Source organism: Sciurus vulgaris (assembly GCF_902686455.1).
Source record: "Sciurus vulgaris genome assembly, chromosome: 19".
Lineage (NCBI taxonomy): Eukaryota > Metazoa > Chordata > Mammalia > Rodentia > Sciuridae > Sciurus > Sciurus vulgaris.
The window spans coordinates 7,776,756-7,804,033 of record NC_136480.1 but is presented as its reverse complement, the minus strand read 5'-3'; the positions used below and the strand labels follow the sequence as shown (position 1 = coordinate 7,804,033).

Below are 27,278 nucleotides of genomic sequence, written 5' to 3'. Positions count from 1 at the left end.
TTTTTTGTATTGTTTCTTTTGTTTCAATTTCATTGATTTCAGCTCTGAGTTTAACTATTTCCTGTCTTCTACTACTTTTGGTGCTGGTCTGTTCTTCTTTTTCTAGGGCTTTGAGCTGTAGTGTTAGGTCGTTCATTTGTTGAGTTTTACTTCTTTTATTAAATGCGCTCCATGAAATAAATTTCCCTCTAAGTACTGCTTTCATAGTGTCCCAGAGATTTTGATATGATGTTTCTTTGTTCTCATTTACCTCTAAGAATTTTTTAATTTCCTTCCTAATATCTTCTGTTATCCATTCATCATATAATAGCATATTGTTTAATCTCCAGATGTTGGAATAGTTTCTGTGTTTTACTCTTTCATTTATTTCTAACTTCAATCCATTATGATCTGATAGAATACAAGGTAGTGTCTCTGTCTTCTTGTATTTGCTAACATTAGCTTTGTGGCATAATATCTGGTCTATTTTAGAGAAGGATCCATGTGCTGCTGAGAAGAAAGTGTATTCGCTCTTGGTTGGATGGTATATTCTATAAATGTCCATTAAGTCTAAATTATTGATTGTGTTATTGAGATCTATGGTTTCTTTGTTTAATTTTTGTCTGGAAGATCTGTCCAGTGGTGAGAGAGGCGTGTTAAAATCACCTAGTATTATTGTGTTATGGTCTATTTGGTTTCTGAAATTGAGAAGGATTTGTTTGACATACATGGATGAGCCACTGTTTGGGGCATAGATGTTTATGATTGTTATATCTTGCTGATTTATGCTTCCCTTAAGCAGTATGAAATGACCTTCTTTATCCCTTCTGACTAACTTTGGCTTGAAGTCCACATTATCTGAAATGAGGATGGATACTCCAGCTTTTTTGCTGAGTCCATGTGCATGGTATGTTTTTCCCCATCCTTTCACCTTTAGTCTGTGGGTATCTTTTTCTATGAGGTGAGTCTCTTGTAGGCAACATATTGTTGGATCCTTCTTTTTAATCCAATCTGCCAGTCTATGTCTTTTGATTGATGAATTCAGGCCATTAACATTCAGGGTTATTATTGAGATATGATTTGGTTTTCCGGTCATATGGTTCATTTTTAAAATTTTATTTATTTATTTATTTGAAACTACTTGGTTCCTCCTTTATTTGACAATTCCTTTAGGATAATTCCTCCCTTTGCTGATTTGCTTCTTTGTTTTTCATCTCTTCCTCATGGAATATTTTGCTGAGAATGTTCTGTAATGCTGGCTTTCTTTTTGTAAATTCTTTTAGCTTTTGTTTATCATGGAAGGATTTTATTTCATCGTTAAATTTGAAGGTAAGTTTTGCTGGGTATAAGATTCTTGGTTGGCATCCATTTTCTTTCAGGACTTGAAAAATGTTGTTCCAGGCCCTTCTAGCTTTTAGGGTCTGGATTGAAAAATCAGCTGATATCTGTATTGGTTTCCCCCGAATGTAATTTGGTTCTTTTCTCTCACAGCCTTTAAAATTCTGTCTTTATTTTGTATGTTAGGTATTTTCATTATAATGTGCCTTGGTGTGGGTCTGTTGTAATTTTGTGTATTTGGAGTCCTATAAGCCTCTTGAACTTGATTTTCCATTTCATTCTTCAGATTTGGGAAATTTTCTGATATTATTTCATTGAATAGATTGTTCATTCCTTTGATTTGTTTCTCTAGGCCTTCCTCAATCCCAATAATTCTTAAATTTGGCCTTTTCATGATATCCCATAGTTCTTGTAGATTCTGTTCATGATTTCTTACCATCTTCTCTGTTTGTTCAACTTTGTTCTCAAGGTTAAATATTTTGTCTTCAATGTCTGAGGTTCTGTCTTCCAGGTGTTTTATCCTACTGGATATGCTTTCTATGGAGTTCTTAATTTGGTTTATTGTTTCCTTCATTTCAAGGATTTCTGTTTGGTTTTTTTTTTTTCAATATCTCTAACTCTTTATTGAAACGATCTTTTGCTTCCTGTATTTGCTCTTTTAACTGTCGATTGGTGCGATCATTCAATGCCTGCATTTACTCTTTCATCTCATCATTCAGTGTGTGCATTTGCTCTTTCATCTCATCGTTTGCTTCCCTGATCATTTTAATTATGTACATTCTGAACTCCTTTTCTGTCATTTCTTCTGCCATGCTGTCATTGGGTTTTATTGATGTAACATCTAGATTTGTTTGGGGCATTTTCTTTCCTTGTTTTCTCATATTGTTCAGGTATCAGTGGACCGCTGAGATATTGCAAATTTCCTCTATTGACTTACAATGTCCTTGAAGATTTCTATGTATATCCCCTCTTAGCCTTCAGTAGGCTGAAGTCTTGGAGGAAGTTGATAATGCGGTGCTCCACAAGGAAGCTGCCTCTCTAGGAGTGGTGGCCTTCAGGTGGGGTATATTCCCTGCTAGTGGGCAGAGGTGCCTCCACTTGTTGACCAATGGTCATCCAAAGGGGAACTAGGCTGCGGGCTGAGGCAAGGCCTGTTTGGGCCTGTGTCTCTGGTTTTACCATCCTTTTGGGGAAACCTCACTGGGCAGGGAAGACTCACCCGGTAGGGAGGTCTCGCTGGTCAGTTCCCCTCCTAGAGGTTCCCCTCAATTTACAGCTACCGCCTGGGCCGGGCTGCCTTCCTCTGCAACGTTCCCAGGGTCCTGGCCCTACCTCTTGGGCCTGGGAGCCTCACCGTTCACAGATGAATCTCCTTAGGCTGCCCCTCCTCAGAGAAGCTGCCCGCAGTCCTGGAACCTTTGCTCTGCCCCTAAGCGTGTCTCTGTGCGGCTCTTCCACCAAGAAGTCTCCTAGATCCTGGGACCCTGCTCTGTACCTAATCGCCTGGCTATGCGGCCCCTCCTCTGAGCAGCCATCTGGGGCCCCGTACAATCGCTCTGAGTCCCAGAGACTCGTCACACGCTTCTTCCTCCAGACAGCCACCCAGTATTCCAGTGCGGTCACTAGGAGTCCAAGAAACTCACTGCGTGCCTCCTCCTCCCACCAACCGCCCGTAGCCCTGGGCAATCACTCCGAGTCGAAGTGACCCGCCCCGTTCCTCCTCCTCCTCCAGGTAACCCCCCGGGTGTTCAGGAGCGGTCACTCTGAGTGGCTCTGAATCCACGTGACCCGCTGCACACCTCCTCTGGGCAGCTGCCCGGAGCTCTGGTGCGGCCACTCGAGACCAAGCGACCCACCGCGCTCCTCCTCCAGGCAGCCCCCCTGTGTTCAGGAGTGGTCACTTTAAGTCCAAACAATTCACCAATCGCCTCCTCCTCTGAGCAGCCGCCTGGAGCTCTAATGCAGTCACTGCGAGTCCAAACGACCCCCCGTGCTCCTCCTCCTCCTCCTCCTACTCCTCAGGGCAGGCCCTGGTGTTCAGAAGTGGTCTGAGTCCAAACAGCTCGCCACGCAGCTCCTCCTCTGGCAACCGCCTGTAGCTCTGGTGCAGTCACTCCGAATCCAAGTGGCCATGCTCCTCCTCCTCCTCCTCAGGGCAGGCCCCGGGGTTCTGAGTCCACACTGCTCTCCTCGCCACTCCTCCCCTGGGCAGCCACCGGAGCCCCAGTGGTTGCTCCGAGTCCCAGCGCTGTGCTGAGCGGCCTCCTCTAGGACACTCCCAGTTGTCCGAGTTCACTGCTCCAGCGGGGGGAGGGGTGTCTCGCCGGCAGCTCTACTTCACAAAGTTCCCTGCGTTCCGGGACTACCATCCCATCCGGGACGCCTCCCCAACGGGAGAGACTCACCCGGCTGCTTTGAGTTGGTCCCAAGTCTCTCAATATCTCCTCTTTTGAATCCTGAGTCCTGGAGCAACATGAAATGCAGCCACCCTCTAGTCCGCCATCTTGAAACTCCCTCCTACTTTCATTTCTGATGACTAGCTTGGAGAAAGTTTTCTGTAACATCTCACTGTGATTCCCTAACAAGAATATGTATACCTGTGTGTGTGTGTGTGTGTGTGTGTGTGTGTGTGTGTGTGTGTTGTTTCTTTGCAGTGTCAGAAATGGAACCCAGGGTCTCACACATGCTAGGCAAGCACTCTACCATTGAGGTACACCCCCAGCCCATGAGACTTACTTTATCTAAGTCTTGGCCAAAGCTGACTATTTGCTAAGCAACTAGTTTTTGCTTTCATCTGAATGACAATGAGATCTTTCTTGAACCACTGAACATTTTACAATAACTTGAGGTGTAGTTGATATATCATAAATTCTACCTATTCAAAGCAAATAGTATAAAATCCTATTCTTGTTGGTAAATTTACAGAGCTGTACAATCATTATCAGAATCTAATTTTAGAACACTAACATCATTTCCCAAAGATCCTTTCATTTTCCCACCCCCACTCCCAGGCAACCACAAATCTACTTTCTTTCCTTAGATTTGGCTATCCTAGACATTTCTCGTAGTACAATAAAACACTCTTACCTTTTATGCACCCTTCTTTCATGTAGCATGTTTCTTCAGGGCATCTGTGTTTTAGTATGTATCAATACCCTGTTCTTTTTTTTTTATTGACAAATGATACTGCATTATATGGCTAGACCAATCATGTTTTGATAATCCATTTACTAGTTTGCAAATATTTAGGTTGTTCGATTTTTGGATAATTATGAATACTGCTATGAACATTTGCATACAGATTTTCTGCAGACATGTTTTCAGTTCTTCTGGATATAAATAGGATCTATATATGGAATTACTGTGTTATATGGTAACTATGTCTAACCATTTGAGGAACTGCCTGGCTGTTTTACACAGCAGCCACACCAATTGACATTCCCCCCAGCAGTGTACGAGGGCTCTGATTTCTCCACATTCTTGCCAGCACTTGTTATTGTCCCTCTTTCTTAATTATAATCACCCTAGTAGATAAAAATTGGTATCTCATTGTGGTTTCGATTTGCATTTCCCTAATGATTATTGATACTGAGCATTTTCTCATGTGCTCATGAGTCATTTCGTATTATTGGTGAAATATCTATTCTAATCCTTTGCTCATTTTTAAATGGAATTACTTGTCTTTTTGTAATTTAGCCGAAGAGTTCTTTTTGTGCAGTCAGGTATCATTTAATGATGAATATACATTCTGAGAAATACTTATCAGCAATTTTGTTGTTGTACAAATATGATAGAATTTACTTATATAAGCTGAAATAGTTCCAACATCACTAGATTTGTAATCTTATGAGACCATCATATTTGTGGTACATCATTGAACAAAACATCATTGTACAATACATGACTATTCTGGATACTTCAGACATGCGATATATCAGATATATACTACACAAATATTTTCTCCCATTCTGTAGCTTTTCACTTTCTCCATGGTGCCTTTGAAACACAAGGTTTCCCTCTTGATGAAGTTCAATTTAGCAATTTTTTCTTTAATGCTAATGCCTTTAGTACCAGATCTAAAGAAATCTTTGCCTAAGTCAGGGTCACAAATGTTTTATTAGCTTTTACAATTAAGGCTGTCATCAATGTTGAGTTAATTTTATGTGAAATGTGAAGGAAAGGCCTAAACTCATTTTTTTATGCATGCAACACTCGTTCCAACATATATATCATTATTCTTTGGCTGTTACCTTCCTCTCTCCCTTCTGTGACTCAGTGTGCCTAGAGATGAGCAAGAGTGCCCTCCTTTGGCTGCAGCCTCAGCTGCCACAATCTCATTCCCTTAGTTAATTAAATCCACAGAGAGTCTTGAAGCACCACTAATTCCAATTTCCAGAAGACAGAATTGGATGGATTAGTACACTCTAGATCAGGTTATAACCTCTGGTCCACTCACATGTGCCCAGAAGATCAGAATGAGCTGCAGGAACTCTGATGGACAGGACCCATTCCTAGGTGAGAAGATGTCTCAGAAAAGGAGACTTGTCATGAACTAGGCAAATCCCCCCAAAAGTATATGTTTGGGGTTATTGTCATGGATTCAGCTTTCTGGATCCCCTATGAACTATCTCAATATTTCTAGCTACAGGTTTATAGGTCATCTCCCCCAAACTTCTTTTGATTTCCCTATGGGCATGCAAAGAAACAAATTAAGCAATTGAATAATTGACAAAATTGAAAAACTAAGATTTTATATAAAAATCTAGATTGTGTGCTTCATTTTAAAAATAGGCAGATCTAGGCCTAAGGCAGGTGGTAGCATCTGAGTGGCAGCAGTCCTCTGCAGACAAAGAATACACTGCTGGTTGTTACAGTCCTTGCCACACATGGTCCCCTGTACATGGTCCCATATTCTCATTAATTTTTCCTTCCTGGCTCTGCAAACATTTGCACGTGTATGTTTCCTTGCAGAAAGGCCATGAGTGCCACTACTTGCCTATAATGTCATCTACCTCTCGTGTCTTACCCAGAGAGTGACTCAACCCAGCACTCTGTAGATTGAGTCAGCCACGTTCCTGCAGCACTGGGCTCTGAATAACATTTTGCTATTTGTGGTCTGCTCTGGGCACCTCAGAAGGTGGCATTGATAAGCCTGGGTGTTTCATGGAAATTGTGCTCTGGCCAGACTTAATGAGAAGATTCAGTAACTAGAGCACCCTCATGCATGGCACCTTTTTCTTAGAATTAGAGCAAAGAAATTAATGTTCTGACTGACTTCACTAGAATAACCATCTATGCAAATGAAGAAGACGGTACAGCAGCTTGCTTGGAATGGGGAATGGTGGGTGAGGCCATTTAGAATATAAAATGAAGGAATCCCAAATGCTCAGTTTTTACTTAAGAAAATAAAAGATGTGCAAAGCATGTACAAAACATAATTTTTTAAGCTGAAGAAATTATTTTGTTTTTTTAAATAGGAATGTAGTTAGTTATTCTTTTCCCTGTTAATCAAATTAATACAATTTCATCATTGAAATCTTGGGAAATACCCAAGATAATAAATACCATCCACTACCCAGAGAAAACTACCACTAACATAACAGAGATTCACCCTAAGTCTGAGCCCATGGGTTAATAGCAGTGGCACCATCTTGTATAAAATGTCTTTTATGAATTTTATTTCATCATAAGCATTTTCTCATATCATTACCAATCCTCCACAAATGTGATGATCAATGGCAACAAAGTATTCTGTTCTGTAGGTAACCCTTTGTATGAATCTATTTTCTGTTACCACAACAAAGTACCTGAGGCAGGCTAACTGTATAAAGAAAAGAGATTTTTTAGCTTATGATTTGGGAGGTTGAAAATCCAGAATCAGGCAGTCCTATTGCTTTGGCCTTTGCCGAGGGCCTAACAGTGGGTAGCATCATGGTGGGAGCATGAGCAATAGGAAAGGAAACATGACAGCAAGAGAATGTTTTTGTAGCAGCTTGCTCTCTCAAAATTTCAGGAGTCCCACAGAGCTACCTTGATTGCTTCTAAGGGCACACCCCCAATGACCTAACTTTCTCCCACTAGGCCCCACCTCTTAAAGGTTCTACCACCTTCCAGTGGCATCATAGACTGGCAACAAACACTTATTAACTCATGAGCTTTTGGGGGACACTCATCTAAACCACAGCTTTGGTCATGGTGTCTTACTTCAGAAGCAGAAATAGCAGACACACTGCATGCCCTAGAGTGGCCCCCTGTTTAGCTGGAGAAGAATCACCTGAAGAAAGAATAATAATGCCACAGGAAAATTAATATACAAGGGAGGATGTTACACATGTTGTTAGGCGGAGACAGAGAAAGGAGGCACTAGGAACTTCAAGGCAAAAGGGTGCATCAGACATGGGCAGGAGCACTGGCAGAGGCACCGAGGGGTCAGAGTGTTCACTTACACTTTAGCCCTAACATATATTTCCAGACTTGTCATTTTGTGCTTCAGGCACTGCCAGTGAATTTCTCCCAGTTCTTCAAATTCAGCTCTGTACTTCATTCTCTTTATATCTTGGCCTTAAGTAGCTCTTCCTTCCTCCTGGTGAACTTCTACTCATCCTTCTAGCCTAACACACACATAACTTCTCTTGTGTCCTCCCTGACATTGCATGCCACCTTGAAGGAGCGAGTCAGTTGCTCCTTCTTTACTCCTGCCATCTTCAGTCATCACACTTATCCTAGTTCAATTCTAGAATTTTTAAACTGTTTTCAATGCTGTCTCTGTGTCTTTCTTCTCATACTAATTTATATAATTTATATCCTTAATGTATTAGTTAGAATTTGGTCTGACTGTGTTTGATGGAAAACCCAAGTAATACTGACTTTAATGAGATAGAGCTGAGGTGGGCAGAGGTGGGCAGTCCCCACTGATCTGGTAGCTCTGTGATCTTCAGGGACCTTAACTCCATCCATATCGCTGCTTCCCCTTCCTCATTTTGTGTCTGTTCCTCATGGTCCCAAAGTGACTGTTTAAACTCCACTCATCATATCTGTATCCCATCCAGTTGGAACAATGGAATGCCAAAGAAGAGTACACACCTCTTCAGAGCAGATATTTGCAAACTACACTTCCATTTATATTACACCCAGCTACAGAGGAGACTGGAAAATGTCTCTAGTCTAAAAAAAAACAGTATTCTATTCCTAAACATCATATGAGACTATTAATAGTTTCTGCCATAGTGAAAAACAGGAAGAGATCAAGGATGATTCCTTTTAGCCTGACTGGGCCATCTGTGGATGGTGGTATCACTCACCAGAAATGTAAGAAACACAACAATTGGAATAATTGAGCCCCTCTGTGTGTGAGACACTATATGAGGTGCTTTGGATACTGTATCTAAAACCAACATCTGCAAGTTTACTTAGGTAAATAATTGCCTTTGACAAAGATGGAGAATTTCTAATTTGGAATCAGATCAAAGCTACCTCCTCTTGCACACTTCCCATGATGGGGAGCTCACCATTTTTCAAGGTAACTGCATTGTTGATAGCATTGGTTTTTAGAAAAACCATATTCCTGAAACTGAAAACCATATTCCTGGGCCGGCAATGGAGTAGAGTAGTGCTAGGCACATATTCTTCAATTAGATCAATGGTCCTGTGCCCCAGGCACTATCTGGCAGTTTTACATATTTGGTCATCATGCCTGAAGGGGACAGCTGCCCCTGGTATCTAGTAAGTAAAAAGTAGGGATGCTGCTGAACAGACAATGCACACAGCAACAGACAGTGACTGTGTGAACATTTAATAATTGGTGTATGAGAAGCACCCATGTTTTGACTTCTTACCATCTCAGCTGCCTCAACCACTTCCTGAATGTAGAAGGAATGTTGACTGCCTGTTTATTTGCTGGCACATGGAGGTGGTTGGATTAGACTGTTTGTAGTCACTCTAGTAAAAGGCCCCACTTCAGCTAATGGGTTTGGTCTAAAGCCATTGCCTTAATTAAAAACAAATTTGCTTGTACACTCAAGTCTCTTAGACAAGGGTCCATCTTTGCTTTTTACCTAATTGTCTTCACTTTGCAGAACTTTCCCCCGCTCTGTCTCGGCTGATCCTCCCAACAGCCCAGTGCCATAAAGAACCTCCAGGTGTCCTCTTGCCTTCCCCAAATGTCCTTGTCCAAAGCGCCTACTCCAGCATCCATTCTCTTGGCCCAGAGCACCCCCTCTTGCTCACATAATTTCTGCAGGCCTGACTTTCACCTCGCAGGGGGTGCCCTAGACCCAGCTGGGGTCTCCTGTGCCATGTTAGACCAAATAAGGATCTGTATGCCTACATGTCTCCCACTCTCTTTGCCAGAGCTCCTGGCCTTCTTTTTGGAACATGTACAGGGAAAACCATTCATGTATCTGCTTTTCAGTGTACAGATGCCCAAGGGATGGATAAGTGGCTTACTTAATCATCTCACTGCCTGGAGCCTGTTCAGACTGGCTTGAGAAGCAGAGTTCAAGGCTGGCTTCCTGGTTATGTGACCCAGGGTACATAAGGACCCTGCACAGGACCAGGGTACATAAGGTAGAATGCTCTGCAGCCACCATCTTCAATTTCTTAATCAATTAAACATTTTTTTGTTTGGGGGTTCAGGGTATGGCTCAATGGTAGGACATTTGCCTGGCACATGCACGGTCCTGAGTTTGGTCCCCAATACTGCAAAAAATAACGTTTTTTTTTTTTCTTTCTTTCTTTTTTTTCCCTTCAGTTTGAACTGGTAGCTGGTCCTGTGTGGGACATTAAGTAAATGATGATATTCTACTGTCCATAAAAGGAAAATCCCTTTCCATGGGTCCCTGGTGCTGCCCTCCCTTCGTGTTTGCAGTCTTAGTGCCTGGGTCTTGTTGGTCCTCAAGGCTTCTCCTTCTTTGGAACTGTCCTATCATTCCTCAGATTGCTCCCTAAGGTTTCCCCTACTTCCCTGGAACTGCTCCCACCATTTCTCAAGCCGAGTACTGCATCTCTTTGCTGCCCTCTCTTGTACGGCTGAGTTTTTCTAGGCTCAGTGCCTGGGTTACATTGCTCCCAAAGGCTTTTCCTCTTCCTTGGAACTGACCCTGCATTCTTTAGGCTAAGTGTTGTGTGTAGCATGAGTGCTGCAATGGCCTTCCAAGGACTCAAGTCCTGCAACTTTTGAAAACAAAAGATTTTCTTCCTCCCAAATCAGATCACTGAGCTAAAAGGAACCTTTCACTAGAAAATATTTTTTGAATGATTAAGTTCCTAGTAGAGATACTTAAGAGCACTCTCGTTTCTCATTCATCAATTAATTCTTTTTCTTTTTGTAGTGTTGGGATGGAACCCAGGTCTTCTCACTACCCCTGAGCTGTAACACCCCCAGTTTCACGTTTGCTGTTTTTTGTTTTTGTTTGTTTGTTTGGTACTAGGGGTTGAACCCAGTGATGCCCCACCACTGAACCCCAGCAACCTTTTCTATTTATTTTTTGCTTTGAGGCATGGTCTTGCAAAGTTGCTCAGGCTGGCTTTGAACTTGGGATTCTCCTGCCTCAGCCTTCAAAGTAGCTAGGACTACAGGTGCATGCCACTGTACATAGAGATCTTTCTTTTTGAATCAAAAAGGAAAAAAATATAGATTTTTAAAATAAAAACAAATCATTTTCTGTCAAATTAATTATTACACAATAGTTTCCACACAATTAAAAAGACAGATTAGTGCCCCCTTTGTGTGTCCAGCACTGGAGAAAAGACAGTTGAAAATCTTTGGAAAGAAGGGAGGTCTGAGCTGCCTTAAGAATGCCATGGTACAGGATTATTTTAGGGAGCTACTTGTTGCTTCCTTCTCACCCAAACAAGAAAAAATAAAATCCCTGAGATGATCCTTCCTTCTTTTCTCCCCTTCCTCCCCTCCCCTCCCCTGCCCCCCTCCCCTCTCCTCCCCCTTTCTGCTTTTTGAAGGAGGCCATGGCAGCAGCAGTGGATTCTGACTTGGTCAGGGCTGAAGATGAAGCTATGAGTTTGGCATTAGACAAAGGGATGATGGAAGATTCCTGCTGCAGCTGTAGGTTTGGGTCTTGTCATCATAGACCAAAGTGTAAGGATGGCCAAAGTGTAAGGAAGTGAGTGGAGAAGGTCCCTGAGGCAGTAGAGTAACAGGGACAGGCCGGGACTTGTTGTCACAGGAAGGAAATGGTATTGAAGTCAGAGAAGTGGTCAGTGCTCTGATCGCAGGCGACTATGCAAAGCTGGAGGGGAACATGGAAACCCACCTCAAGAGAGGCTCCAGAGAGGATACCTGGGAAAACTCTTAGAGATCTTCCGTCCCACCACACATACGAGAAAACAAAGCTGAAAGATCACTTAAGGAATCAGTGGCAGAGGGCTAGGGTTGTGGTTCAGTGGTGGAGCACTGGCTTAGCATGCGTGGGGCCCTGGGTTTGATCCTCAACACCACATAAAAATAAAATAAAAGTATTGTGTCCACCTACAATTAAAACAAAATATTTTAAAAAATATATTAGTGGCAGACAAAATCAGTGCTTTTCCAACAAAGTATCTTGTAAAGCTCCTTGCACAAGGATCAGAAGCCTTGGGGTCTTGATTTTTATTTGGAAAATGATGTGTATTTAGTTGGGCATGGTGGCATAAATCTGTGACCCTGGCAACTTGGGAGCTGAGTCAGTAGGATTGCAAGTTCAAGACCAGCCTCAGCAACTTAGCAAGACCTTATTTCAAAGTAAAATAAAAAGAGCTGGGGGTGTAGCTCAGTGGTAGAGACCCCTGGGTTCAATCCATAGTGACACACACACACACAAAAACAAACAAACAAACAAAACAAAGCAAAAAACAAGTGCTGTGGATTTAGCCTTCTGCTTGAGAACTTATGACTTTTTCTTACTGTAAAAATAATTAGGTTTCTGCTAAATTATTGAGAGAATCTGCCCTCTTTGTTAGTGTGTCTCGTTTTCTTAAAATCATACCATTTATTGAATATTAAAATCTAACAATTCTTCCTTTCAAGTCTCTTAATAACTACCTTCCCTTCCCGCTTGTTTTAGTTTGGGTCCTGAGTATCCCCCAAGGTTCTTTTTGTTGAAGGCTTGGTCCCCGGGGTGGTACTATTGGGAGGTGGTGGAACCTGTAAGAGGTGGTGCCCACTGGGAGGTCTTCAGGTCATGGAGGCCTGCCATTTAAGGGGATATGGCACCTCAGGCCTTTCTGTTTCTCTCTCTCACTTCCTGTCCATGAGGTGGGCATTTTATTCTGTTGTTCGCTCCCCACTGTTGCCACCCAGCATCCCTACCAGAGGCCGAAAATCAATGGGCCTGCCTCATCCTAGACTGAAGTTTACAAAACCATGAGCCAAAATAAACCTTTTTTTCTTCATAAATTGATCATCTCAGGTATTTGTTATAGTTATTGAAAAGTGACAAACAACAGAGGATCAACAATAACAGAGGATACAATCTCTTTTCTGTGTTGCCTTCACTAGCAAAAATTTTGTTACGTATTATTTGACATAGTTTATGTAATGATAAAAATGTTTTTTTAATTTATCAAATACAAAAGTAAATTAGATATGCTTTTGAAATATCACAATTCCCTTCCCATTTAAAAGACCTTTCTTCCTTTTTAAGTTGCTTTTTGCATTGCTGGGGATGAAATCCAGGGCCTTGCACATGCTAATCACTTGCTGTACCACTGAGGTACATCTGTAGCCTGATAACCTTTGTTCTTAGGGATATGCTAGATTTGTTTAATGATTTCTGTATCTTTAATACATCCCCTTGACCTGCCTGCCCTCCATGTTAGTTAGGGATGCTTTTAGCTCCTTGTAAAAATCCCCCTTGACAGTGACTTAAGGGAAGAAGAAACATTTCACTTTTTTCTATCCTAACAAGTCTGGAGAAGATTCCAGGGTTGGTTTAGCAGTTCAGTGATGAGGTTTCCTTGGCATTTCCATGATGACCCCAACATCTGGAGCAACTGCCATAGCTCCAAACATGACTATTTCACTTCCTTTCAGCAAGAAGGGGCCATGTGGGAAAGAATGCTTTTTCTTGTTTTGCTCCTTTTTCAGAGATGAAGAACTTTCCCTGAACACCACCTCTGTTTCCTTGACTACAGTTGTGTCTCCTGGCCATACCTAGATCTACCACTGGCAAAGAGAAATTAGATTACTATTTTTGGCTTAGACCAGTTAGGATGGATTCCACTTTCCTAGAGACTTTAATAAATTACTTACCTACCTTGTTTTGGCCAGACTCCCTTACTAGAATGTAACTTCACGAGGGTGAATATTTTTGTCTTATTTAATTCACTGCTGTATCCCCAACACCTAGAACCATGCCAGGAATTCAATAAAAAGTCACTGAATAAATGAGGAAGAAGGTACATGTTAGTGAGGTAGGTCAGCAGCAGTGTCACTGCCCCCAACAGCATACAAGTCTAGCTTGATGAACACAATGCTTCCAAGTAACTACTGATTACCAAATCTCTGACCTTGATCCTTATATCTTTTCTCTCTCATAGCTGGAGACTGCCCTTGTGCCAATGACCCTTCCCAATTCCTCCTATGTCTTAGAAGACAAGATGTGTGAGGGGAACAAGACCACCATGGCCAGCCCCCAGTTGATGCCCCTGGTGGTGGTCCTGAGCAGCATCTCCCTAGTCACAGTGGTACTCAACCTGCTGGTGCTGTATGCTATACGGAGCGAGCGGAAGCTGCATACTGTGGGGAACCTGTACATCGTTAGCCTCTCTGTGGCAGACCTGATCGTGGGTGCTGTGGTCATGCCCATGAACATCCTGTACCTCCTCATGACCAAGTGGTCCCTGGGTCGCCCTCTGTGCCTCTTTTGGCTTTCCATGGACTATGTGGCTAGCACGGCATCCATTTTCAGTGTCTTCATCTTATGCATTGATCGCTACCGCTCTGTCCAACAGCCCCTCAGGTACCTGAAGTATCGCACCAAGACCCGAGCATCAGCCACCATCTTGGGAGCCTGGTTTCTCTCCTTTCTATGGGTCATTCCCATCCTAGGTTGGCATCACTTCATGTCCCGCACCTCAGGGCGCCGGGAGGACAAGTGTGAGACGGACTTCTACGATGTCACCTGGTTCAAGATCATGACTGCCATCATCAACTTCTACCTGCCCACATTACTCATGCTCTGGTTCTATCTGAAGATCTACAAGGCTGTACGACGACACTGTCAGCACCGGGAGCTCATCAATGGATCCCTTCCTGCTTTCTTAGAAATTAAACAGAAGCCAGAGAATCCCAAGGTGGGCACCAAAAAATCAGAGAAGGAGGCTCTGAAAAGGGAGTCGAAAGATGCCAGTAGTGCACCTGTTTTGAAGCCATCACCCCTGGATACCAAGGAGAGAAAATCTCCAGATACCTTGAGCCAAGAGGAGGATGGAGAAGCAGCTAAACTCCCCTGCTTCTCACTTGATCTTGTGCAGACACAGAGTGTGGCAGAGGGAGATGGCAGGGGCTGCGAAGCTGTGGACAAGAGCGAGAGTCAGCTCAAGATGGAGGGGCAGAGCCTAAACACCCATCGAGTCAGCGAGATGTCAGTGGATCACATGTTTGCTGAGAGCCAGTCCATCGGCCGCACAACAGACTCAGACACCAGCACAGAGCCAGCACTGGGCAGAGACAAATTGAGAAGTGGGTCCAACCCAGGCCTGGACTACATCAAGTTCACATGGAAGAGGCTCCGCTCCCATTCCAGACAGTACGTGTCTGGTTTGCATGTGAACCGCGAACGGAAGGCTGCCAGACAGTTGGGTTTCATCATGGCAGCCTTCATCCTTTGCTGGATTCCCTACTTCATCTTCTTCATGGTCATTGCTTTCTGCAAGAGCTGCTGCAATGAACATGTGCACATGTTCACCATCTGGCTGGGCTACATCAACTCCACACTGAACCCCCTCATCTACCCCTTGTGCAATGAGAACTTCAAGAAGACATTCAAGAAAATTCTACACATTCGATCATAAGGGAGGCACCGAGGTTGTGACAAAATGATACTCGATGTCCAAGAAGGAGATGGAGGAAGAAAGTCTGGGCATTGCTGAGCACCTGGGCTTTCTGGAAAAGAGTTGAAACCACAGTCTTAGGGGCTGCTTGGTGTGGAAAAGTTCTCAGGTACTGTGGGAAGAACAGCAGATGGTGGTGGTCAATGCGAAGATTGTACTTGGAGTAGAAAGCAGAATATTTGCAAGAGAACAAGACCTGGGTGGAGCTGAGTTGTCCTGCCTCTCAGGGAGAAGTGGGAGTCTCTGACTCTCATTGTAATTTGAGTTTTCAGACTGGAATTAATTGGTAACTGAAGGGACACTGGATAGAGATCCACTGGAGAATTAGGACTCTGCCTGCAACAGAGCTGGATGTCTGTGCAGAGACATGCAAATAGCTGCTGCCCCCTTCTAGGGGTCACCTGGAGAGGCATGACAGCTATTCCCTTGTGGCTGCCACTTCTCAGAACACCTCTCTTCTGAGCCCTTTCTACAGCTTTCTCCAGAACCAAGGTCTGATCTACGCTACAGATTCTGCCTTACTCTTTCTCACTCACGCATGTCTTAGAGTTGATAGGACATTATGCAGCTTGCCTGTCTGTTGTTTTCAATCCCAAGTTCCTTCTGGCTCTTAAAAACACGGTGACAAAAGCTGCCCTCAAAAGAAAGGGAGAGGAAACGTTCTGGAGTGAGTGTGTGTTAAAAGCAAAACAAGGGAGTGGGGTTGTGGCTCAGTGGTAGAGTGCTTGCCTAGCACATGTGAGGCACACGTGAGGCACTGGGTTCAATTCTCAGCACCACATGTAAATAAATAAAATAAAAATTCATCAACAACTAAAAAAATATTTTTTAAAACAGCCAAACAAAACAAAAGAGTAGGAGCAAGAAAGCCATATTTCTTGAGGGCCAGACCAGGTTTACCTCATGGAAGTCCCATGACACCACAACAGAAGAAGCCTTATTGGTTCCAGTTCTCAGAGGAGCAAATGGAAGTGTATCAAGGTGAAATGAGGTGCCCAAGATCACATAGCTAGTTATGTAAGAAAGAATGAAAATCTCTGGGGTTGCAGCTCATCGTAACACATTTTTTCCAAAAGGCAGAAATGCATCCTGTTAAGTATACACATATACGCACATACAAACACACAATGTTCCCAAGAGAGGCAACAATTTCCAAAATAATATGTTGAGAGGAAAAACAGCTGACATGGAATACATCTGTGGCCACAGGTGACCCTTTGAAGGGACTGTGCATTATTTTTATCTGAGTCCTAAAGTCATCATGTTCTTTTATACTTACATGTGTTAACTGAAAATTAGCAAAGGCATGGGAACATATTATATTTGGTATTTATGTTGCAGTCTGGTTGTGATTTGTATTTTAAAACTTAATGCTAAAGCTTAATGTGTGTAACAAATGGGAATGCTTGTACAAGCTGGTCTTCTGTGTCTTGTGTTCCTGTTTGCATGATCCATTAAAATGAGATATTTTTACTTACCTAAAATATGATGTTTTAAAGGATACTGTTATGGTTTTTATTTATTTATTTCTACCCTTCTGAGTATGTTGAATGGAGAAAATGTATTGAAATGTACTGAGGAATGTTACAAGGCTTGATAGAGGGTTTCTGGTCAACATTTGTCAATGTCTTTCAAAAAGGACTTAAGTTTTATAAAAAGATTCATTCTCACTCTACTTTGCATCCTGGAATGTTCTTCTTGTTCCGAATTTTGGGAGCTTCAGAGACTTTGTTCCAGGTTTCAGAAGCTGCAACAGGTTCACTTTCAGCTTAGAAATAATTTTCCAGAAGACGTGTGAGAGAGACAGATGAGATTACTCCCCAAGGTCCTCTGGAGCAGAGAACACTCTAGAGCAGAGAGCACTCCACATAGACAAGTGGCTAAGTGCCCATTACTTATGGTGAGGAACAATCCAGACAGTCAGTGGAAAGACATGCTTAGGAGCTTTGATTTTGGGGTCAAAGAGATCTGGATTTGAGTCTGACAAGAACAAAAAAGGGTCAATGAATCCATGTGGTCAGAATCAAGGAACAAATTCCATGCATTATTATTGTCAGTGTCTCAAGTGCTTGCATAGTCTCTGTTTCACAGAGGACATTCATATAAATTTTAAAAACACATTGGGCACGTACGAGGTGACAGACTTTACTGTAACTTTTACATATCCTTGTGAGCGAGATTTCCTTATTGTACACACAGGGAAACCTAAGCCCTTTCTACTCCTGTCTGAACCATGGAATCCGTTTTTAAATTCCTTAAAGGCATTGGACTATGGCACAGAGATAACTCAGCCCAAGCCTGTTAGGAAAGAATCAGTGACTGATGGAGTACATGTGAAATCAGTCTTTCTGCCTTAAATATTAAAATAAATACTTCCTACAAGAAAGTCATTATAGAGAATTTGATGTTACTGACAATCTCGCAGACTCAGAAACTCCTTTATGATTCTTTTCATTGACTTAAGCATGATCAACTTCAAACCAATTCTTTGACCAATTTGTCAAATTTACAATTTACCAAATATTGGATACTTTACATATATTTTTATATTAGTCTGCTTTTCATTACTGTTACAGAATACCTGAGAAAGGCTGTTTTATAAATTAAAGATTTTATGGTGACTCATAAACCTCTGGAGGTGCAAGGTCCAAACAGCATGGCATAAATTTTGGTGTAGATTTCCCTTGACTGCATCACATCATGCTGAGTAGAAAGGAGAAGCATAGAATTTCCTCTAGAATGCTACCATTGACCTCTATTACTGTTTTCACTGCCTAGGAATATCAGTTTAGAAATCCAAAACTGGGCGTAAAGAATCCTCCTATGTCCGCTTCTCCAATCAGCTCTGGTGTGCTGCGGGGTGAAAGCTGGGATGGTGAAGGCTGGGATGACATATGATGTCACAAAATGACTGGAAACAGTTCCCAAAGAAGTGGGAATCACTGTATCCTGGGCAAAAACTCCAAAGTGTGCTTGTTAGAACTGAAAGCCCAGCAGAGAAACAAACTTACAAAGAACTAGCTTCAACCCAGGCTTATTTATGCTCAATTCAGTGAAGCCCAGAGGGAGGTATCAACCATATTTTCTGATAGTGTTACACTGGGGCAGAGGCCTGCCACAAAGCCGAGGTAGTCCAGGAGACGTCCTCTTCACCTTGATACTTGTGATCATGCCAGAAGGATTTCAGACATGTTGCTCAGAGTAACAGACATGAGTTTATTAGAAGGGATAGGATAAAGGAAAAAGGGTCACACGCAAGGGACAGAGTGGGTACACTTAGGAGAAGGACAGTGTGCCCTTCTTGCCCTCCAGTTTTATTGGAGGTTACAGGGAAGTTTCCATAGAGTCCCACCCAAGTTCACCTTTTGACTTTTGGCTGATAGCAGACTAACATCAGACTTTTAAGTCCCTACTATACAAGACAACTCTAGGTCACTTTGACCTATGATGACTGGTTCTAATTTGTTCTTATAGATTTTAGGGCTAGGGGAACTTTTCCTTATTTGCCTGAGTTCTGGGATCTGGTCTGAGTGGAGGGTCATCAAATCCTCCCCCTTCAGGACGACTTGTATTGTCACTTGCATATTGGGTCTGCATTTCTCCTACAGGTAACAGTTTGCTGAGGAATGTGACATATGTTGTCAACTTAAACCAGTCAGGGCTGCAGGTAATTTTTTTTTTTTAAAGAAAGCATGTGGGGGTCAGCACCGTGGGCTCAGTTTTAGAATTATTCCCTTAACCTCTTGTTACCACCACTCATGTCTATCTGTTCCCTATCAATAGGAGGTGAAATTCCTAGTGATTCTGTGTGTGTATGTTCTGCTGTGTTGCCCAGGTTGGTCCCATACTCCTGGGCTCAAGTGATCCTCCTGCCTCAGCCTGTGGGGTAACTAGGATTATAGGCCACCTCACCCAGCTCTGTTGAAACAAACAGAGTACTATTCTGGCCCAAAAGCCATTTAACTTTTTGGCAAGCTGCTTAATTTTCCCGGCCTCTGTTCTTTCACATGTAAAATGGGAATAATAATACAACATCAACCTTGGAGGACTAGAGATGTAAAACCCGGAAAACATGATAGATAATAAATAGTAGTCATTGTTCTCATTATTGTGAGTCTATAGAGCTATATCAACCACTTTGTGAAAGACCATGTAGGCCAGATTGAGAAGTGCATCATGTTCACAGTCCTATCTTCAACATCTATCCAGTGCTTCACACATAGTATATGCTCAACAAATAATTTAGAATGAATAACTTTATCCCACTGACTGCTGTGTGCTCCGAAAATAATGACTGATTTCCGAAAGAGCAGGTTGGTTATTGTCAACCTTCATTGGCCTTTACCTATTAAAATTTTCATCTCCTTTGCCTTCACACCTGCCTCGCATATGGCCTCTGTACTGCTAGTTTGAGGCAGCCTATCTCCCCCTGTTCTATAAAATGCTAGAGGGAATGATAATTTCTGCCATCCTCAGAAATCAAGAGAGACCGAGAGAGAGAGAGAGAGAGAGAGAGAGAGAGAGAGAGAGAGAGAGAGAGAGAGAGAGAGAGAGAGTGTGTGTGTGTGTGTGTGTGTGTGTGTGTGTGTGTGTGTGTGTGTGTGTGTGTGTGTGTGTGTGTGTGTAAAAGGCTGAACGGCATATAGATATTGCCACACCCCAGACAGAATCGTCTCCACCACTCTCAGCCAGGGACCTCACCCACATCCTGATTCCCCGCCTTCCCACGGCTCAAGCTCCTCCCATCTAAGCAGGTGCTAGGGGCGCATTTCCCGGAGCCGGCTCAGGGTCCTATGCGCATGCGCATAAATCTCCCCCCCCCCCCGGTAGCTGGGGCGGGGCTGCCTACGTCATCCGGGCGCGCGCTCAGGGCGACGCTGAGGTTGCCGGAAGTTGAGCGGCGGTAAGTAAGCCGCGGCTGCTGAGGGAGGAGTGGGCTCCTGCGGGGTCTGTTTTGGAGTCCTGGAGAGAAGGGGCGAACTCGGCGGCGAGGGCGAGGGTCACTGCGGGTTTCAGAACCCTCCAGCGCCCGCCTCAGGGTTGTCCTCCCACCTCCGGGGAGTTACTGATAACATGCCTGTCACCCTTCCTCTCTAGCCACGACCCCTCATACTGGTTCAGTCCGGGGTCTTCTGACTAGGAAACTTCTCCTTATTTCCCAAGTCAGCCCCCCTTATGTACTCTGGCAGGGAGTGCTCAGAATCCTTTGTTAGAACACGGGAGCTGAGACTTCTGGGTTCTTGTCCTGATTGCCCAGATGTGCTCTGTTCATCTGAACTTTTCTCCCCTTTCTATCCTCCTCTGGGAGCAATCATACGTTATTTGTTAAATGTAGTTAAACTAAGTCTACTCTAAATGCTTTTTCCTTTTCTTTTCCTCCTCCCACCTCCCCCCCCCCTTTTTTTTTTTTTTTTTGCAATACAGGGGATGGAACCCAGGGCCTGGCATGTGCCAGGCAAGTGCTCTACCACTGAGCTACATCCCTGCCCCTCCAAAGACTTTTGTAAACTAAGTTCTTGATTCCTTGGTTTGGTCCCGAGGTTACAAACTAATACTTAAGAGGAATCAGTCAGGTAATGTAAATGTAGGTGTAAGAAAATTTCTTTGTCAGAAATAAAGTCAGACTTTTATTTTTACTGAATCGAATTTTATGAGCACTGTACTTACATATATTATGATAATGGAGAAATTAAACTAAGGCCAGGGTGCATTTGTGCATATATGTAAACTTATTTTTTAACCCTGACCATTGATATACTTCTCTATTCTTTCAAAAAGCTTTAGCAACTCATTCAATTTTTTACAGAGCTGTTCGTCTGTACCCATGTGTATATGTGACTGCAGTTTGGGATCTCACCTAGGCTTCCTTTCCCATTGGCTTGGATTTTTTTCCATGACACCTTTGCCCACTGGTGGATTTCTTCAGTGACAAAAAGCTCAGTACTTCGGGTTGCTTCCATTTGATCTTTCCTAGTTCTGACTCTTAAATGCTGAGCTTACAGAAGTTATCTAGTAATCTCATCAGTCCCTCGTTTGGTTCTTGGAATTATCTTCCCATTTAATTGCTCTATATGTCTTTGAAAGCTATGAGTTTATCTGCATCAACCCTCCTTCCTAGGCTGAGCATATTTATTTACCTGTAGTAAACTCCACAGTGATAGCATTTTGTTTTATTTGTTGTCATATCCCTAGCATAGAGAATGGTCCCTGACATCTTGCATATGCTCAGTAAATATTTGTTGATTGACTGAATAAAACAAATATTCCATTGTTTATTAGGTGTTAGACATTATTATACACACCGAAGACAAAAATAGTTCTCTTTCAAAGAGCCTGCTTTTTGATGGTGATGGCAGTGCTTGTCAGTCAATACACTTTTAAAGAGTAGTATTTCAAAACCTGACAGCTGATACAGAAAAGAAAACAAGGTAACAGGATGGAGAGAAACTTGGGGGACACAGAGGGAACTTCTTATTTTTATTTAAGTATTTTTCTTGAGGGAGTTTTTTAAAGCTAGTTGGACAGGCATGAGTTTCTGAGGAGGTGACATTTGAACTAACGTCTGAATGATGAAAAGGCCAGTCTTGTAAAAATTCATCTTACCATATTGTCCCTTATTCTCTAACCCTGCATTCCAGTCTTATTAAACTACTTGCCTATAGCTCTCTGCTCTGGTTGTTCCACCTGCCCCTCTTCTTTGTTTTTCTTGGTCAGTTCCTATGTGTCTTCATGTGACATGATTTTGAAACCCTTTGAGGAACTGAGAACTAAGATCTCTATTATTCAACCACAGCCAAGTGAAGTTCTCAGCCAACTTTTCATTATAGAGAGTAAACTTAAATGTTTGAGCATCTGCTGTGTACATGCAGAAATGAGTAAGATATGCATTTTTGTCTTCAGGGGGTTTACTTTTTAGAAACTATAGCATGAAGCTTATTGTAGAGGTTTAGTGGAGGAGGACTTGAGGTGTTTGTAAATCAGACTGAGACATCAGAAAGTTTCTGTGAGGAGCTGCTGTTTTATCAAGTTCTAAAGAATAAGTAGGCTGTGCCAGATGAAGCGGGGTGGGAGGTGGCATTAACCAAGGGCTGTAAGTGATACTTCGTGGCCTGCGAGTTGTTCATCAGAGTGGTAGCATAGAGTTGTAGGATGAGAGGTGACTGCAGAGATAAGTGGGAGCCACATCGTGAGGGCCTTGGAGGCAATAGCATGTTAACAGCACAGACTTTGGCATCAGATGCTTATGTCACAGTGCTAGCTTTGCCACTGAACTAGTTTTATGACCTTGGGCAAGTGACTTCCTTTCTAAGCTTCAATTTCCTCTTCTATGAAAAGGGAAGGAGTCTTGGGTGTTGCTCAGTGGTACAGCTCTTGCTTAGCATGCCCAAAGTCCTGGGTTAAATCTCTTGAACTGCCAAAAAAAAAAAAAAAAAAAGAAAGCGGGGTGTGGTGCTTGGTGGTTGGGTGGGAAATATAAAAATTATAAATTAAATGAGCTGATATGTTATCCACTTAGTTTTAGTAGATGATGGATGTTTAATAAAAAGTAGCAGTTAATGTTGTCAGGTCAAGAAGTTTTGGTGTTCTTAAAGTGTGGGAGTAGGGGGCTGGAGTTGTGGCTCAGTGGTAGAGCTCCTACCTAGCATGTGTGAGGTACTGGGTTAGATCCTCAGCACCATACACAAATAAATAAATAAATTAAATAAAGGTGTCCATCTACAACTAAAAATATTGTTTAAAAATTTTAAAAAATAAAGTGTGAGAGTGGAGATAAGAGCACTGAAGACGTAAGCAAGGGTGTTATGCTCTCATCCGTTTTAAATTACTCAGGCATTAATGTGGGTGCACTGCATGGGATAGGACCATCCAGGGCACAATGCGGTGGCCCAGGTTGTCCACTTTCATCCACAGAAGTGAAGTTGAGTAGTGATTTCCCCCTTTACTTCTGTACTCTGATCTTCCCACCTTTGTCCAGTGTCATGAGGTCCTGATTATATAATCATAGGAGAATAAATAGAGAGTACACATTTTTATGTTCATGGCTGACAGGGTAGCACCTAGTTGCTGGTCCATCTCCAGAATGATTGATCACCTTTGGGATTTTCTCATACTTTATTCTTCTGGCTCTTCATCCTTTGAACTCATTTTGGTTTGTCAGTCTGTCTTCCAGCGTGTATAAGTCCTCTTCCTCAAGGAGTCCTCCAGGTAGGGCAGGAGTTTTCTTGGGCAAACTCAAGGCCCTGCCAGCTACATCGCAGACACATGCTTTTGATGCTTTCACACCATCATGTCCCCATATAGGCCAGTTTGGCCCTTGGTGCTTTCTGTGAGTCCTCAGGCAGCCACTCTCTTGCCCATTTCCATTGTGTCTTCTCCATTTTCATTCCTCTTCTCCAGTTCCAACCTCGCCTTTTGCTTCCCCAAGTTGTAGTCATTAGTCAAGGCTTTTCGACTTCCTCTTCTGTCTTTTCTAGCTTTTCTCCAGCCTTTAATTCAGATCACTGAAAGAAAGGGTGCTTGTTCTGGGTTAATTACTCTCCTGTGCTTGCCGCCCCATCTCCTTTCCTCAGGGACCTGGTTCTTTCTTTTTTTTTTTTTTTTTTTTTGGGTGGGGGGAGGATACTGGGGATTGAACTCAGGGCCTTGTGCTTGCAAGGCAAGCACTCTCCCAGCTGAGCTATCTCCCCAGCCCAGGGACCTGGTTCTTGAATTTGTGAATTTTCTTTCCTGTTTACCATCTTCCCAGCTGCATTTCTTGGAAGAGTGTTCTAAAATTGCTACTTCTGTTCCTCAAATCATTTGCTGAAATCCTGCTTCTGTCCCACCACTCCACCAAAACTGCCCTCCATAGAGTCGTCAGAACTACTGAACGCTTTTCTTTCTTGTCTTTTGACCTCTTGGCACATCTGCCATTGCTGCTACTGCCCTTGGTATATGAAAACCAGTCCTACTTTTATTGTCTGTCTTTCCCTCTCAGTTTTCATTGTGGGCTCTTTCCCTCTTTGTCCTTTAAATGACCTTTTCCTCTAAGCTCTGCCCACTACTTGGTTCTCATCCATAGTTTCAGTGCTCGTTTCTGTGCCCATGACCCCTTCTCAGTTTCTTGAGCCGAGTCTCTCCTGAGCACCCTCCTCAAACACAGCAAGTCCAAAACTAAGCTCATCATCTTCTCTCCAGACCTGCCATTCTCTCTCCATCCTTTAATCTTGCCCACTCCCCTTGTTCCATTTAGTCTTCTTATACAGAATCCTGGGCACCATTTTGGGCTCTTCCTCTCATGCCATTCTTCCTCCTCTCCCTTCCAGCCCAGGGAGGAGTCAGAATTCTACCCATTCCAGTTTCTTCATACCTCCTGTCACCTTTTCTCCTCCATTTCTGTACTACTGCCTTCATGCAGGCCCTCCTCACCCTTCCTGTATTTCTGTCCCGTCTCCCATCTGGCTGCTGTGCTTTAGGGATCTGGTCCTCACTGGAGTTGCAGCATCCTTCTGAAATACACATTTTTTGCTGCAATACAATCTATCACTTTTCACTTTTCAGTTAATGTAGTTTTTGCCTACTTTTTTGGCATGGTTTCCAGCTCCTTTGCCACACATACCTCTCCTTCCTGCTATATGGGACTCCTTCATATTTTCTCAAATATCCCATGTGGTTTCATTCATTCTTAGTTTAATCATCATCAGTTATTTGCTGTACTTCGTACCTATGAGGTGCTAGGACTGAGTCAAGTGCTGGGAAAACAATGAGGAATGGAGGGAAATGAAAACCTGACATAGTCCCTTTATCATAGAGTTCTGATTCTACTCGGGAAGACTAACATTGAAAATATGTAAGATAATTGCTTATGTACCCTGAAGGTGAGGTACAGAGTGCTCTTGGAGGGTATGATACAGAATTGGCCTATGTAGGAGGTGAGGCAGTCAGGAAAGTCCTCCCTCAGAGGCATAGTTGAGGCTGAGATTTGAAGGGAGAAAAGAAATGAACTAGGTGGTGGGCATGAGGAGGTGGATAAGAACATTCCATGCTTGTACAGAGACCTTCTGAAATTGAACATGTAGAGGCGACAGCTTCTTGCCTTCCACCTGTGGCCTTCCTTATCCACTGTCCTTGCCTGAAGCTGCTGCTGCCATCCGCCCTCCTCTCCCATCCAGTAACCAGAGGGCATCACTGTGTTTATTGAGAAGGAATCAGCCCTGCTAAACAGTTTGTCATATGCAGGCTTGAAACAGAAAAGAATTGTACCCCTGAACATGCCCTGTTGAGAATCCACTGCTAGGCTGCAAAGCCTTGACTCAAAAGTTTCTGTGGGAAACCATCTAATATTCTAAGTTAGATGTCCTTCCTTTCCCCTCTGCAATACCCTGTACGGACAGCACACTGTGCTCTGTAGTACTTATTTTATCCCTAGTTGTTATGCTGTTTTTCCAATTGTGTCTTGCCTTCAAAGCTATTAGCTTTTTAAAGGTAGGGGCCACAGCTTTTTTGCCAGGGAATCCTGAATTATAGGGAACAGTAGGTAATATAAATGTTTACCAGAGGAATAACTAAATGGTAACCCCAGCATCTTTGATGCAGGTTTTGATGGTGTGAGCTCTGGTTTTTAGTACCTTGTGTGTGCTGGGAACGTGTTCCTAATTGAATTCTCACAGTAATTCTGCATGATATGTAGCATCCTGGTGTGCATATGAGGAGAAAGACCAGTGAAATCTCAGAAGTTAAATGACTCAGAGAAGTTAAATAACTTAGCCAAAAAGTAGCAGAGGTGGGATTTGAATTTGGATCTGTGTCCTCTGACCTCTGGCCTGTGCCCTTCTCAATCTAGCATCTGCCTTTAGTGTATCAGACTACATTGTTGTCCAGTTGTTTTCTTGAACTTATATTTGAGGCCCTATATTTACCTCGCCCTGTGGTGCTGAGGGTGGAATCCAGCGTATCACACGTCAATCAGGCGCTCTACCACAGAACTGCACTCCCAGTGCTATAATTTTTGATCTTGTTAAAATAGGGCTGCCACTCTAGCTGATAAGAATTTTTTTTAATTTTGAATTTTAGTCATCTTCTGCATTGTCTGGTTCTTTCTGCTTTGTCTTATGTGGAATTGGTATGCAAACCTTCTCTATCATCATCCAAGTCAGTGATAAAATGTAATAAGAATGCCCTATTGAATGTACAGGTTGAGCATCCCTGATCCAAAATCTAAAATGATTAAAAAGCAAAAACTTTTCAAGTACTGACAAGGTGGTGCAGGCAGCATCTTCCATACGTGACCTTATGTGATGGGTTTCAATCAGAAGGCAGTCACACTAAAAATACTGTGTATGAGGTGTATATGAAACAAATGACTTTGTGTTTAGACTTTGGGACCCATCCTCATTATCATGTAGATATCCCCAAATCTGAAATAATCTGAAACTTCTGGTCCCAAGCATTCTAGATAAAGGATCCTCAGTCTGTATTCATGGGTTTCTCTCACTGTTAATTCTTTCCACAGGGTTCAGCACACATGAAATGGTAAATGTCGATGACTGTTCTTGTGGACGAATGAAGTAGAAATAAAGTGGATAGGATGAAAGACTGAGCCAAAGATTTACCACTATTCACTCCTTTCTTATAATTATCAATTCATTTCACAAACAAATCTTTTTAAAAAAATATTTTTAGTTTTAGATGCACATGATATCTTTTTTTAATGTGGTGCTGAGAATTGAACCCAGTGCCTCATGCATGCTACCACTGAGCCACAATCGTAGCCCACAAACAAATCTTTATAGGATTGTCTTACCAGTTTTTAATCCTCTATCTCAATATCCAATTCCTAGATCTTCATCTTGTCTAGGGAGGATTTCTGAAGCAATCTTGTGAGACATTGTTGAGGTTCACTTACCCTATGTCTATTTCTCCCTGATCAAGGAAGA

The 27,278-nt window shown here is 42.7% G+C and overlaps 2 protein-coding genes across 5 annotated transcripts in view; both read left to right on the top strand.

The window, feature by feature from the left end:
- HRH1 (histamine receptor H1) overlaps positions 1-17,034 on the top strand; it is a 42,458-nt gene extending 25,424 nt beyond the window's left edge. Inside the window, exon 2 of the mRNA XM_079122327.1 lies at positions 13,849-17,034. Coding sequence (XP_078978453.1) covers positions 13,849-15,324 — 1,476 coding nt within the window. The 3' untranslated portion in view covers positions 15,325-17,034. The remainder of the gene's footprint in view (positions 1-13,848) is intronic.
- Positions 17,035-20,194: 3,160 nt separating this feature from the next.
- The window catches only part of ATG7 (autophagy related 7), a 237,436-nt gene continuing 230,352 nt past the window's right edge, over positions 20,195-27,278 (top strand). For 3 of the 4 annotated variants that reach the window (XM_079122505.1, XM_079122503.1, XM_079122506.1), the window contains exon 1: positions 20,195-20,266. The gene's annotated coding sequence lies outside the window, so the exon portion shown is untranslated. Of the gene's footprint in view, positions 20,267-20,795; positions 20,937-27,278 lie in introns of those variants that run through there. The other variant, XM_079122504.1, reaches the window with a different exon arrangement.